The 15,139-nt window shown below is 36.3% G+C and overlaps 1 protein-coding gene across 4 annotated transcripts in view; it reads left to right on the top strand.

Moving 5' to 3' along the window:
* The window catches only part of cd151l (CD151 antigen, like), a 102,309-nt gene extending 87,940 nt beyond the window's left edge, over positions 1–14,369 (top strand). For 3 of the 4 annotated variants that reach the window (XM_067389076.1, XM_067389073.1, XM_067389074.1), the window contains one exon: positions 12,271–14,369. In XM_067389076.1, the coding sequence (XP_067245177.1) occupies positions 12,271–12,369 (99 nt within the window). In that variant the 3' untranslated portion in view covers positions 12,370–14,369. Of the gene's footprint in view, positions 1–12,235 lie in introns of all 4 variants that reach the window. The other variant, XM_067389075.1, reaches the window with a different exon arrangement.
* The last annotated feature ends 770 nt before the right edge of the window (positions 14,370–15,139 follow it).

Genomic DNA, 15,139 nt, shown 5'->3' with positions numbered 1-15,139 from the left:
TTAAAAATGAATAAATAAATGATCCATTTGTCGGATGTATTATAGCTCATTGAAAAATGAACAAGCAATACAAATAATTGAAACACACAAAGCGTACAATTATCCTTAACTACTAAGCCTTTAAGAAGTTGCAAGTCAAGATTATTAATGAATATTTTTCTTGGGTTCCATATTTTTACAAATGCCTTTTGTTTATCTAAAATCCTATATCTCAGCTCTTCTAGAGGTAACGCGTAACTTAGCTCTCTAAGCCAAATTTCAAAGGTTGGTACAGACTCAGACTTCCATTTCTGTAAAATTGCCGCCTTAGCTAAGATCATGCTTAAAGAAACAGCTTGCAAAACATATTTACTTCCAATATTTGAAGTATCTCCAAGAATGCCCAATTTTGGCTCAGGTGGCAAATCAATTTTATATGCATCTGAAAGGAATTTGAATATATTCTGCCAGAATGGTCTAATTTTATGACCAAAACGTAGGAGGCAGAGTACCTTCTGAGACTTTACATTTGTTACATACAAAGGATACATTTGGGTAAATCCTATGTAATTTAGTCCTTGAATAATGAAGCCTGTGAATGACTTTGAATTGGATTACAGTATGCCTTGCATTAATGGAGCAAATGTGAATTTCATTAAGACAGTTTTCCCATGACTCACCAGAAAGTTCCACACCAAGTTCCTCTTCCCAAATGTGCCTAATATGATCAGTGTTTGTGTTCAACTTATCTAGTAGTAACGCATAAAAGAAAGAGACTGTGCCTCGTTCAGTTGGACTGCAATTACTTAGACTTTCCAAAGTTTGATGTGTAGGGATGTTTTCAAAACCAATTAAATGCTTTCTTACAAAATCCCTAATTTGTAAATACTGGAAGAAAAAATCTGTAGATAAAAGATCATATTTTAATTTAAGTTGAATAAATGAGCCAAATTTATTATCAATATATAAATCTCTTATGGAACTTAAACCTTTTTGTTTCCATTGGGAAAAAAAAAAAAAACTTATCCTGTGTAATGTTTTAACGAATTGTGAGCCATTTTAAATGGAATAGAGCTTAGAAAAATTGTGTCAATGTCCTCGGTTAATGGCATTAGCTTACTTTTGTCCCAGTTTGTTGTAAAACCTGACAATTTATTAAATCATTCTAAAAGTTTAAAAAGAGGTGGAATAGACATTTCTGGTTTTGCTATATATAAAAGTACATCATCTGCATATAAAGATATATATTGGGGTCTATCATTAATTAAAATAGGAGAAATTTCAACATTCTGTCTAACACATTCGGCCAAGGGTTCCATCACTAGTGCAAATAGGTAAGGGGAGAGAGGACAGCCTTCACATGTTCCTCTGTATAGTGAAAATGAGGCTGATAGTCAAGTTTGTAAGGACTGAAGCTTTTGGTTTAGCATATAAAATATTAATCCATTGAATGAATTTGGCCCCAAATCTTTTTAAAGTTGCAAACATATACGGCCATTCGATTTGATCAAATGCATGTTGAGCATCTAAAGAGATCAAGCATGCTTTTGTTGTATGTTATGCATATATTATATTATAAAGGTGTCTTAAGTTTGATTGTATGTGCCGATTTGGCATAAATCTGGTCTGGGGCCGTATTCACAAAACATCTTAAGGCTAAAAGTAGCTCCTAACTTGCCGATTTAGGAGTAACTCTTAAAAATAATGGACGTGTCAGTCCTAATTTTAGGACTCCTAAATTTTTGCTCTAAGAGTATTTCACAAAGCATTTTAGCGCTAAAACTAGCTCCTAAATCTGTGAAACATTAGGAGTAGTCAAGAGGACTCCTAAGTCACTACCCCGCTAGAAATTGTACGTTCCCAGAACATTCTCAGAACATCCCCACTGGTGTTGAGTAACGTTCCCATTATGTTCAAAGACGGTCACGATGTGGAGTTCTTTTAAGGTTTGGGGGATGTTATTTGGTGGACCTTCAGGGAACATTCAAGACATTCTCTGAACGTTTATGGAACCATACTTTATTTGGAAATGTCCTCAGAAAGTCCCCGCTGCCCTTGTCAAAAACCTGACTAATATAAGTGGCTGTTCAAACAAAAACTATTTTCACTTAAAGCTCTCTACAGATATTTTCTGGATTAATATTATGAAACCTTTTCTCTAAATTGCAAATCTCTTGCATTAAATCATTAGCTGACAAAAACACACACATGAGCTAAATGTAACTGCTGTATCATTGCATCAGCAACTACACAGTTACTGTCTTTAAATAAAGCAACATCCTGCAGAACATCAGTGTTTCTGGATCATCACTGACTGAAGCACAGGAGCTACCCTTCAGCACAATGGTGACACATAAAACTCAGACAACACAAACAACATTAAACAATAACAGGGGCCGTATTCACAAAACATTTTATCTTACCACTAAGAGTTCTCCTAAAAGTTCTTAGCTAAGAGTTTTCTCTTAAAACCTATTCACAAAGCTGCTGAGACAAACTTTTACTAAGGAATAGACTGAAGTCTCAAGCTAAGAGTAAGGGCGGGGTTGACCTCGTTGCTTTGGACTAAACACACAGTGATTGGCTGATGGGGGAGGAGTCAGCGATTTAATCATAGAAATATTGTAGAATGAGGTGTCATGTTTACATATTAAAATAAAGGTTTTAAAATACAAATGTTGCCCTATTCAAATAAAGTTTTTTTTAATAAAAATGTTCCCACAGTCAAAATAAAATGTTGACATATTTTTGCCATAAAGGTTTTAAAATGTAGGCTAAGTGTCACTAATTAAACTATACAGTTAATTGTCCACCTCTTGGATGTTTTTATCTCAAGAGAATGCAGAATTCAACCGACAAATTATGTTTTATAAACAAAGTTTGGGAGAAACACATTCAAACGGTCTTTCTAATCAGCACGAGGAGAGGGAAAAAAAAAATAAATAAATAATATATATATATATATATATATATATATATATATATATATATATATATATATATATATATATATATCGTCTGTGTATTTATTATATTAAATATATATATATATGTATATATATATATATATATATATATATATATATATATATATATATTATATATATATATATATATATATATACATATATACATATATATATATATATATATATACATATATACATTATATATATATATATATATATTTTTTTTTTTTTTTTTTTTTTTACTCTATTAAATTATTTGTGAGTGTGAACCCATGAAAACCACTGCCACAGGTAATCAGACAATATTTATTTATTTGTTAAAGATTAATTTTTGGCATCTCATCATAGATTCAAATCTATAAATATATTTTTTTTTTTTTATTTATTGCATTGCATTTTATTGCATTTATGAAGAAAAGGTTCAGCACCTAAGGCTCTATCGCTATTCCCTCAATGGTGTTCAGTGTCTTTGGGTGGATTAGGACTGTTTGTGATTTGGTCTTAGTGACTTAGGAGTCCTCTTGACTACTCCTAACGTTTCACAGATTTAGGAGCTAGTTTTAGCGCTAAAATGCTTTGTGAAATACTCTTAGAGCAAAAATTTAGTCCTAAAATTAGGATTGACACGCCCATTATTTTTAAGAGTTTCTCCTAAATCAGCAATTTAGGAGCTACTTTTAGCCTTAAGATGTTTTGTGAATACGGCCCCAGATCTCTCTAGATCTCTGCATCTTCACTTATTACAAACCACTCTGACTTTGTTTCTTTCATACAAATCTTCTTTTTGAGGTGTTGATGTTTTATCAAAATTTATAGATATCATTTTTGTCACTTTTAGAGACCTTTTAGACAAAGTTGCACAAGGTCACGAAAATGTCGCCTCCTGTGTGGGTATTTTATAGAAAATAATAAAGTTTGAAGTCACCGTTATGGAGGTGAGCGTTTGCTTTAGATGGGCTCTTGATTCTTGCCATTTTTAACATTTGATTTTCTCTGGCTGCTTTAACTATGTTTTCAAAACACATTAGTTATAGCAAAAAAAAAAAAAAAAAGAAAGTCTGATCAGATGAATTTGGTTGTTTTGTGCTGGTGATTTAGTCACCATGGAGTGTCCTGATTCATTGATCATCACCAAAATCTAAACTGAGTGTGTTAAATGTTATTTTTGTATTAATTGAAGTTTTTTTTACTCCCTTTTTTATTAGTTCTTTTTATACATTATACATTGAGTTTTGAGCAGTGTTTTTCAGACTCACACAGACATCATGAATCAGAGTATGATCCTCAGCGATGGTGACACTAAAATATCTTTTTTGTGACTTTAGTAGCTTGTTTTGTGATGTTCAGAGTTTATCTGAAAATTTTGTCACCATTGTTGAGGATCATATGCAGAATCTTGATATATGTGTGAATCTACATGATTCTATCTGAATAATTTCTGCATAAGGATAAACACTTTCATAATTTCAAAGTAGAACAGGTTCTCCAGCATTATGTCTAGGTGAATAAAAACAATATTCAAAGATCTGTGAATAAGACCACTGTATGACTCTATATCATCATCAATGATCAAACATCTGAACACATTTGATTAAATTTTAATTTTCTCACAATTTTTTATTGTACCAAATGCTTTAGAAAAACACAGTTATAACAATTGGAGAAAAACTAAAGTCAAATTGTCAAGGGTCAGGAGCCCAACTAAAGCAAGCGCTTACCTCCATAACGGTGAAATTTATAAATTTTGATAAAACATCAACACCTCATAAAGAAGATTTGTATGAAAGAAACAAAGTCAGAGTGGTTTGTAATAAGTGAAGATGCAGAGATCTAGAGAGATCTGTTAGTGTTTAATGTTGTTTCTGTTATATGAGATTTGTGTGTCACCATTGTGCTGAAGGGTAGCTCCTGAGCTTCAGTCAGTGATGATTCAGAAACATTGATGTTTTGCTGCATGTTGCTTTATTTAAAGACAGTAACTGTGTAGTTGTTGATGCAGTGATACAGAAGTTTCATTAGATCATGCATGTGCTGCAGCTAACGACTTACTACAAGAGATTTGAAATTTAAAGAAACGTTTCATAATATTAATTAAGGAATAACCTATAAAGACCTTTTAAAAAAATACGTTTTCATTTGAACAGCCACTTTTATTAGTCAATTTAGCTCTAATGTTCAGTTCATTTTTTTGAAAAGGGCAGCAGGGACGTTTTGAGAACATTTCCAAATAAATTATGGTTCCCTAAACGTTCAGAGAATGTCTTGAATGTTCCCTGAAGGTCCACCAAATAACGTCCCCCAAACCTTAAGAAAGAACTCCACATCTTGACCGTCTGTGAACATACTGGGAACGTTACTCAACACCAGTGGGAACGTTCTGAGAATGTTCTGGAAACGTAAAATTTCTAGCAAGGCTGTCACCTAGTAGCCTAATGGAACGTTCCCCTAAACTCATATCGGGAACGTTATTAAAGGATCAACAGAGGACCGTGTGGGAACGTTCTGTTAATGTCCCAAACATCCTCTTTGTAACGTTCTTTTTTTGACCATAAAATAACCAAAATGGAACGTCCCCCTAAAGTCATATAAGGAACCTTGAACTGCAGCACTTTCATTACCAAAAGAGGATGTTTTATGTCCCAAATGTTCTGTAAAGGTTCAGAAATTTCATCACCTTTTGAGAACTTTTAGGGAACGTTGCGTAAGGTCCTGAGAACGTTGCCTTCTACGTGGGTAAGACCAAATCACAAACAGTCCTAATCCACCCAAAGACACTGAACACCATTGAGGCAATAGCGACAGAGCCTTGCGTGCTGAACCTTTTCTTCATAAATGCAATACATTTTGATTCATAGATTTGAATCTACGATGAGACGCCAAAAAAAACTTTTAACAAATAAATCAAGATTGTCTGATTACCTGTGCCAGTGGTTTTGATGAGTTCACACTTACAAATGATCGAATGGAGTAAAAAAAAAAAAAAAAAAAAAACACACACACACACACACACACATATATATATATATATATATATATATATATATATTAACTGTATATACTAGTTTAATTAGTGACACTTAGCCTATATTTTAAAACCTTTATGGCAACAATAGGGTAACATTTTATTTTGAATAGGGCAACATTTGTATTTTTAAACTTTGATTTTAATATGGAAACATGATACCTCATTCTACAATATTTCTATGATTAAATCACTGACTCCTCCCCCATCAGCCAATCACTGTGTGTTTACTCCATAGCAACGAGGTCAACCCCGCCCTTACTCTTAGCTTAAGACTTCAGTCTATTCCTTAGTAAAAGTTTGTCTCAGCAGCTTTGTGAACAGTTTTTAAGAGAAAACTCTTAGCTAAGAACTTTTACTGCTATTTAGGAGAACTCTTAGTGGTAAGATAAAATGTTTTGTGAATACGGCCCCTGATCTTGATTTATGATTGAACAAATATATAGTTGCAACCTATTAGCTAAGACCTTACTAATATTTTTTTCTATTGGAATTAAGGAGATTGGACGGTATGATGACATCTTCATTTTTATCCTGTCCGGGCTTAGGTATTAATACTGTGTTAGCATTGTACAGTGTCAGGGGTAGTTTTGATTGGGAGAATGAATGATTGATCATACGAAGAAACATTGGAGCACAAATATCCCAGAATTTTTTTAAATAATCTGCACTAAAACTTTTTTATATATATATATAGTCCCCTCCAAAAGTATTGGAACAGTGAGGACTATTCCTTTATTTTTTCTGTAGACTGAAAACATTTGGGTTTGACATCAAACAATTTATATGAGACAAAAGATCAACATTTCAGCTTTTATTTCCAGGTATTTACATCTGGATCTGATACACAACTTAGAAGATATAACCTTTTGTTTGAACCCACCCATTTCTCATGTGACCAAAAGTATTGGAACAGATTAACTTAAAATAGATTAAAGTGAATAAGACTTAATATTTAATTGAAAATCCTTTGCTTGCAATAACTGTATCAAGCCTATGACCCATTGACATCACCAAACTTTTGCATTCTTCTTTTGTAATGCTTTTCCAGGCTTCCACTGCAGCCTCTTTCAGTTGTTGTTTGTTTTGGGGGGTTACTCCCTTCAGTCTCTTTTTTTAGCAGGTAAAATGCATGCTCTATAGGGTTTAAGTCTGGAGATTGACTTGGCCAGTCTAAAACCTTCCACTTTTTGCCCCTGATGAACTCCTTTGTTGCTTTGGCACTGTGTTTTGGGTCATTATCTTGCTGCATGATGAAGGATCTCCCAATCAGTTTGGTTGCATTTTTCTGTAAATTGCCAGACAAAATGTTTCTGTACACTTCAGAGTTCATTTTGCTGCTGCCATCATGTGTTACATCATCAATGAAGATCAATGAGCCCGTCCCAGAAGAAGCCATGCAAGCTTCTCCAAACTTTAGCCTTTCCATCACTTTGGTAGAGGTTAATCTTTGTCTCATCAGTCCATTAAACTTTGCCCCAGAATGTTTGAGGCTTGTCTCTGTAGTTTTTGGCAAATTCCTGCCTGGCCTTCTTATTCTTCTTGCTAATGAGAGGTTTGCATCTTCTGGTGTAGCCTCTGTACTTTTGTTCATGAAGTCTTCTGCGGACAGTAGACTGTGATACCTTCACTCCTGCCCTCTTGAGGTTGTTGCTGATGTCACTTTCTTTACAGCTCTCACAATGTTTCTGTCGTCAACAGCTGATGTTTTTCTTGGTCTACCCATTCGAGGTCTGTTACTTAGTACACCAGTGGTTTCTTTCTTCTTCAGGACATTCCAAATGGTTGTACTTGCTATGGTCAATGTTTGTGCAGTGGCTCTGATTGATTTTCCATCTTCTCTCAGCTTCACAATTGCTTGTTTTTCACCCATAGACAGCTCTCTGGTTTTCATGTTGGTTACACGTCTAACTATAAATGCAGTCTGCACAGGCAAAACCCAAATCTGAAACTGAGTGCAGACATTTAATGCTATTTATTGTTTGAATAATCAATGTAATAGGACACACCAGGGCAACAAAACACACCTGTCAGTCACATGTTCCAATACTTTTGGTCACATGAGAAATGGGTGGGTTCAAACAAAAGGTTATATCTTCTAAGTTGTGTATCAGATCCAGATGTAAATACCTGGAAATAAAATCTGAAATGTTGATCTTTTGTCTCATATAAATTGTTTGATGTCAAACCCAAATGTTTTCAGTCTACAGAAAAAATAAAGGAATAGTCCTCACTGTTCCAATACTTTTGGAGGGGACTATATATATATATATATATATATATATATATATATATATTATATATATATATATATATATATCTAGAGAGTGTCATTTTTCAAAAAAAAAAAAAAAAAAAAAACACAATTACATTAATATTTTTACTGTTATTAAAAAGGTATTACAATTCCCAGACTTAAAAGCACAGTACCAGTCATTGTAACAGTTGGACTATTGATGACTTCTGAAGGGGAAAGAAAACCTGAAGGATATTGGTCTATTCAGTTGGCTTGAAAATCATTAAAAATACACTTTCAAAAGCTGAAGTGATTACCTTGTTTTATTTACTAGTTAAAGTACAGTATAACTCAATATGTTAACTAATTGCTAAAGTGAAATAATCAAACAAAGCTTACTGATTAATCAGTGCAATAATCGATGATTAGTCGATTAATCGTTCTAATAATCGATAAATTAATCGACTATCAAAATAATAGTTTGTTGCAGCCCTACTTCACACACAGTCGGCTGGTTGAGGGATGGGGATGTTGTTGGCTTCGGCTGGTTTAGTTTCTCATACTCGGCATATTCAGTTGTATGGCGTGTTCTAAGGTGCCTAATCATGTTAGTGGTGTTAAAATGGCGTTGCTTGCTTCCACCTCGAGGGATTTCATCACGACATACATTGCAAACGGCTAACTTTACGTCTTTATTTTCTATTTGAGCTGCGCGTCTTGGACGCGGCGTCTGTCAAAAGTAGGCGAGGCGCCTATCTTTAGCGAAGCGGCGCGGCTGGTGTAAACACGAACATTGACTAGAGTGGCCGCGTATCAGCTCCTGTAGCTTCACTGCACACGCGTGCAATGTAAACAAGGCTTGAGTGATGCATTTAAATGACGTGAACTATACAGCAAGGATAGTACGAAGATATCACGTTCAGAATTATGGAATTCATTTGGTTGGTAACTATCTGCTTGGCCTCCTTGTTTCTCTGCTTTGTTATTTAGGAAGGATGGCATTGGCATACAGTAGCTTACATTATTTTATTTTTTGAAGTTTTTTTTTCTCAATACAGTTAATTTAGAGTTAGTTTCTTTTCTACAAATGGTGCAAACTCTGCTAGATTGTAGATAAAAGATTCCCATTCCCCTGCCATTCTGTGATCGGCAATCGGCAGATCATGATCTTGGTGATCGGTAATCGGTGATCGGCCCCAAAAATGCTGATCGGAGCATCTCTAGTTTTCACAGAATTTTATATCACTCAAAAGAGATTTGTCAAATCTCCAATTATACGTCCCCTTTTCCAACTTCAATTTTAGGTCCAGTGATATTGGGGCATGATCTGATATTAATCTGTTATGATATTGAGTGGATCTAACCATTTTTAACCAATTTGAATCTATAATAATCTGACATGAGAAAATTACGTCGGTTAGAGGTTCTGAATTTCGGTTTCGATTACTTTTCGATTAATCGCCCAGCCCTAACTCCCGTTCATGTTTGCTTTTAGAATAATCATTGGTTTAATTAAAATTTTAAATTAAAATAAAGTGAAGTACAGTGTCTCATCACTTTGATGGGCCCATTTGTCTCCCCAGGTGTGAAACGCATCAGTATTCATGTCCATTGTTACACTCTCTCCTTCGGCCTTTCTAACTTTGGAAGACCTGCCCGTGAGGCAAGATTCAAACCAGCAAAGTGGAGTTCCAGTGATGCCCAGCGATTAGAGTGTGGACAGAAGGATCTGATGACAGTGTTGAAAGCCGCAGATCAGGGTTCCCATGGGTCCTTGAAATACTTAAAAGTTTGTGAATCTGAAAAAAATAAAAATTCAAGACCCTGGAAAGTTTTTGAAAATAAACATGCATAGATACAGGTCCTTGAAAGTGCTTAAATTTATTTTGTGCAAGAAGTTTTCTGTAAAAAAATATTCCATATTATTTTCTTATTCTGCTAATGGGTTATTTCGCCAACACTTCATGGCCTATGCATACTAGCTTGCTTGCTTGATTTACGTTAGTTACGCACATTTACACGTTACGCAAAGTGCTTCCTGCATGAGGTACTTTATGTTGTGCGTTTCCATGACGTTCACGCGTGCACAAAACTACTGCGATGGTAACTCAACGTTTCACAGATGTAAACCAATGAGGAAAGAAAAACTTAAAGGGGACCTATTATGCAAAAATCACTTTTGCATGGTTTTAAATATAAATGTGTGTTGGCAGTGTGTGTACACAACCACCCTATAATGATGAAAATCCAACCACTCTTCTTTTTTTAATCCCCATAAATCATAAGCAGTGTCTCAGAAGCCGTTTCCAGATCCCTGGCAGTGTGACGTACATTTACATTTATTCATTTGGCAGACGCTTTTATCCAAAGTGACTTACAAGTGAGGAATACAACAAGTGAGTCTTCATGATGAGGCAAATAGACAAGAAGTGCTCAATATTTTTTTTTTTTCTAAGATGAGGTTACGTGATCACGAAAGAGATGAGTTTTCAGCTGTTTTTTTTATTTTGCCAGGGATTCAGCATTCTGGATGAAGGCAGGAAGATCATTCTACCAGCAAGGGACAGTGAATGAGAATGTCCTGGAGAGTGATTTCTTGCCTCTCTGTGATGGTACCACAAGCCTTCGCTCCTTTGAAGACCGTGGGCTTCTGGTAGGAGTGTAGACTCGTAAGAGCGAGTGGAAGTAGGAGGGTGCTGAGCCTGTGGTAGATCTGTAAGCAAGCGTCAACGCCTTGAATTTGATGCGAGCAGCAAGTGGTAGCCAGTGTAGAGAGATGAAGAGAGGCGTGACGTGGGCTCTTTTGGGCTCGTTAAAGACGAGACATGCTGCAGCATTCTGAATCATTTGTAGAGGTTTGATTGTGCATGATGGCAGTCCAGCCAGAAGAGCATTGAAGTAATCAAGCCTAGAAATGACCAGAGCCTGGACGAGAAGTTGTGTTGCATGTTCTGTTAGAAAGGGCCTGATTTTCCTGATGTTGAATAGTGCAAATCTGCATCACCGAGCTGTCTTTGCAATGTGGTCTTTGAAGAACAGTTGGTCACCAAGGATTACTCCACGATTTCTGGCCAAATGTGATGGAGTAATTGAGGATGTGCCAAGCTGGATGCTGAAATTGTGATTTAGAGTCAGATTGGCAGGGAAGACGAGAAGCTCAGTCTTAGCCAGGTTGAGCTGTAGATGATGTTCTTTCATCCACGCCGAGATGTCTGCCAGACAGCTTGAGATTCGAGTATCTACTGTGGGGTCGTCTGGATGGAATGAAAGGAAGAGTTGTGTGTCATCAGCATAGCAATGGTAGGAGAAACCATGTGCCTGAATGACGGGACCAAGCGATGTAGTGTAAATGGAGAAGTGGAGGGGTCCAAGAACTGAACCCTGAGGAACTCCTGTAGTCAGTTGATGAGCTTTGGATACCTCCCCTCTCCAGGCAACCCTGAAAGACCTTCCTGTGAGGAGTACCTGTGATGTCCAGTGACGAGAGGGTGGACAGAAGGATCTGATGATTCACCGTGTCAAAGGCAGCAGATAGATCGAGCAGAATGAGAACTGATGATTTGGAATCAGCCTTTGCAATCCGCAGGGATTCAGTGACCGACAGCAGTGCAGTCTCAGTCGAGTGGCCACTCTTGAAACCAGATTTATTGACATCCAATTGGTTGCTCTGTGAGAGGAAAGATTACACCTGGTTGAAAACAACTCGTTCCAGTGTTTTTGCTATGAATGGTAGGAGAGAAACAGGTCTGTAGCTGTCTACAAGAGATGTGTTTAAAATACAGGAAATGCATCATGTAAGTAGACAAGACGGTCTAGTGCAAAGACCACAAGTATGAATATTGGGACAGTCCCATAAATGCATGGTCACATCCTGCTACATCAATCCAGGGTGACAGGATCCTGATGATCCATCAATCTACAAGGAGTGACAGGTCATAAATCATATTTTTTTGCGATGACAGTATGTACAGTATGATATTATATGGAATTGTATTAATATCAGGCTTTTTCTCTCATACAATCTTTCAGATTTTCGGCATGTTTTTCACCTGCTGTCTGTACAGGAGTCTGAAAGCAGAGCCATACTGAAGAGAGACCGCTCAACTGGGGCATTAATCAATGAACATCATCCTCTATGCCATTTTTGTTTCACAAAATTTTAAAGGTGAAGTATGTAGTTTATGCAGCACTATAGTGACACCTAACAGATTTGCAAGCATATTTTTAAATACCTTTCGTGTATCCTGCCTCCCCCAACTCAAACATCACAAATACATTTCATACGGGTGCTTATGAAGGCATGTCTCAACAGGTAAAAGTAGGCTATTTTCAATAAAAGTATATATTAGGGTTAGGGTTAGGGTTTTAGCTGTGTTGCTATGTGTCAATTGACCCTTCGCAAAGACCCGCCCCCCCCTTAGTTACTGTTGCTTTGTCTGACAAGCCATGGCGCTGTCACACCACACAGAGTGAAAAATACATCGCGGAGCAAAGAGGACACTGACAACATGTCGACAGACAAGACAGAGCAGGTTACTTATGATATTAAACAAAGTCCCCGCTTTCAAACTGTGTAGTTTTTTAAGAAATTCAAACAATAAAAACCGTTTTGTTGCTCTTTAATGTGTCGTGACCATGGTCGTGACTGCTGTAGCGCCTCAGCTCAAGAGGCTCGTAAACCGATCATCTCTCCCTACGAGTCCATTTATAGCATCAAATAAACATGAATGAACATGAGAATCAATGTTGTTTCAAACGCGAAAAGATGTCCATATACACAGTTTTTCAAGTTTAACTCCACCGAGGTTAATATTCTAACTCCTGACTGCTTTGTCGGACAAAATGGCATATTCGACGTTCTGATTGGTTAGATCGCTTGTCAATCAAACTCCCAGCGAAGGGTCAATTAAGCAAATAAGTATACTGTCTAGAGCGAATGCAAGTGTCTTGCTTGTAATAAATACATCCAAAATATCTGCGACAGGTGCATTATTTTACATGATGTTCCACAACGGTTTGAGGTGGTCTACACTGGACACATCAAAGTAAACATTATAAATGGATACATTTGTGCTTCTGAACAGGTGCATGATGATCCTGTATGGTATTGAAGCATCCACATTTTTGCTTGCACTTCTGTAACCAAAGCTAATTTTTTTTCCCCCCATGTCTGGCTAAACATCCTCTCACTCTGCCTGCCACTGTAGCCACTCTACTCTCACTATAGGTTGTGCTGGAAATACATTGACGGATCTGAGGAGACCACTTTCAATGTTTAATGATTCCTGGGAGGCTCAATGTTTACATTTTTCGGGGAGATAAACCCATGAATGGCATGCTAATAGTAGTCAATGAACAATAAACTGGGTTAAGTATTTTAACATCATAACTTGCATACTTCACCTTTAAACAGAAAGGAAACAACTGAGGGATCTGCAGAGCATGTCAGATTCAGATCATTAAATAATTCCAACTACACACAGGCATTGACACACATATCCAAGAATAATATACAGTTTATGATTTTATGATCATTAACACATTTAAAGTACTACTGAGCTAGAAAGTTAATTTAAATCCATTATCTAAATGACTTTATTCTTATTGATTCAATGGATTTTAATAACTTAAATTTTGGACTGTATTTTGAAACCTTGTATGTACCTGTTTTTTGTTTTGTTTTGTTTTTATTTCTTTGTGTGTGCGTGTGTGCGTGTGTGTGCGTGTGTGTGTGTGTGTGTGTGTGTGTGTGTACTTGTTTTTGTGAAATATCAGGACATAAATGTGTATAATGACATGGGTATGACATGGGTATTACAAAAAAAGGTGAAATATGAGGACATTCAGCATGTCCCCACTTTTCAAAAGGCTTATAAATCACACAGAATGAGTTTTTGTGAGAAAGTAAAAGTGTGCACAGTTTCCTGTGATGGTTAGGTTTAGGGTTAGGGGTAGTGTAGGGGGATAGTAAATACGGTTTGTACAGTATAAAAACCATTATGTCTATGGAATGTCCCCACATTTCACAAAAACAAACATGTGTGTGTGTGTGTGTGTGAGTACTCCCAAATTCTCAATCAAAATATAAAATCTCTTCCACAAAACCTTTTGTTTTTGGTCCATTTAATGCTACTGTGTAATTATGCGCCACTACACCACTAGCAGCAACAAGCACAATTGCAAAAATAAGTTGAAGTATAAACAACAGATCTTTGATTTAAAATGACTTTGATAAAAAATTAAAAATTAAACGTTAAAGTGTGCTTATATACTTATAATTCTGACATGGACTTCTGGTTGATGTGTGGGGAGTAGCTGCCTTTTGCTTGCGCTCCCACAGTTTTCATTTTACAGTTTCTTTTTTTGGCCCATCAATGACTTGATAAATCAGTTTATCGGTCAGCTTACTACACTGAAATTTTCTGGGTGAAAATGGAATCGAAATCTAAACACAAGCACTAAACAGCGAGAGAGTGCCTGCGAGAGAGACTGACTGACAGTGTGTGTACGTTGGAGCTTTTTCAGTTCAATCGTATTGACAAATTAATAATTCAATAAAGTATTAATAATAAATACTACAATATTCCATAAAAAAATAAGAGTTGTCAATTTTGATTTCATGGTGACTTTAAGAAAGATTAAGCACAGGCTAGAGGGAGCTCAACAGATATTGCCACCCTGAAAACACTGCTGGAAGAACACAGAGCAGCATTGTCTTCAGAATTTAAATCAGCATTTTCCACATTGGAAGCGAGGCTGGACAAATTACACACAGCGGTGAACGACCACGAACAGAGAGTTCTTTCACTTGAAACAGACGTGGACACAAGTGACCTGAAGTGTTGGAAACCTGGTGTCGAGGTATGCAACTCTAGCCGACGAACACGTTAAATTCAAAGTCGAGGTTATGTATTTAGAAGGAAGGAGCCACAG

Source organism: Chanodichthys erythropterus, chromosome 7 (genome assembly GCF_024489055.1).
Source record: "Chanodichthys erythropterus isolate Z2021 chromosome 7, ASM2448905v1, whole genome shotgun sequence".
Classification (NCBI taxonomy): Eukaryota; Metazoa; Chordata; class Actinopteri; order Cypriniformes; family Xenocyprididae; genus Chanodichthys; species Chanodichthys erythropterus.
Note: the sequence above shows the minus strand (reverse complement) of the source record. Positions and strands in the feature narration are given on the sequence as shown.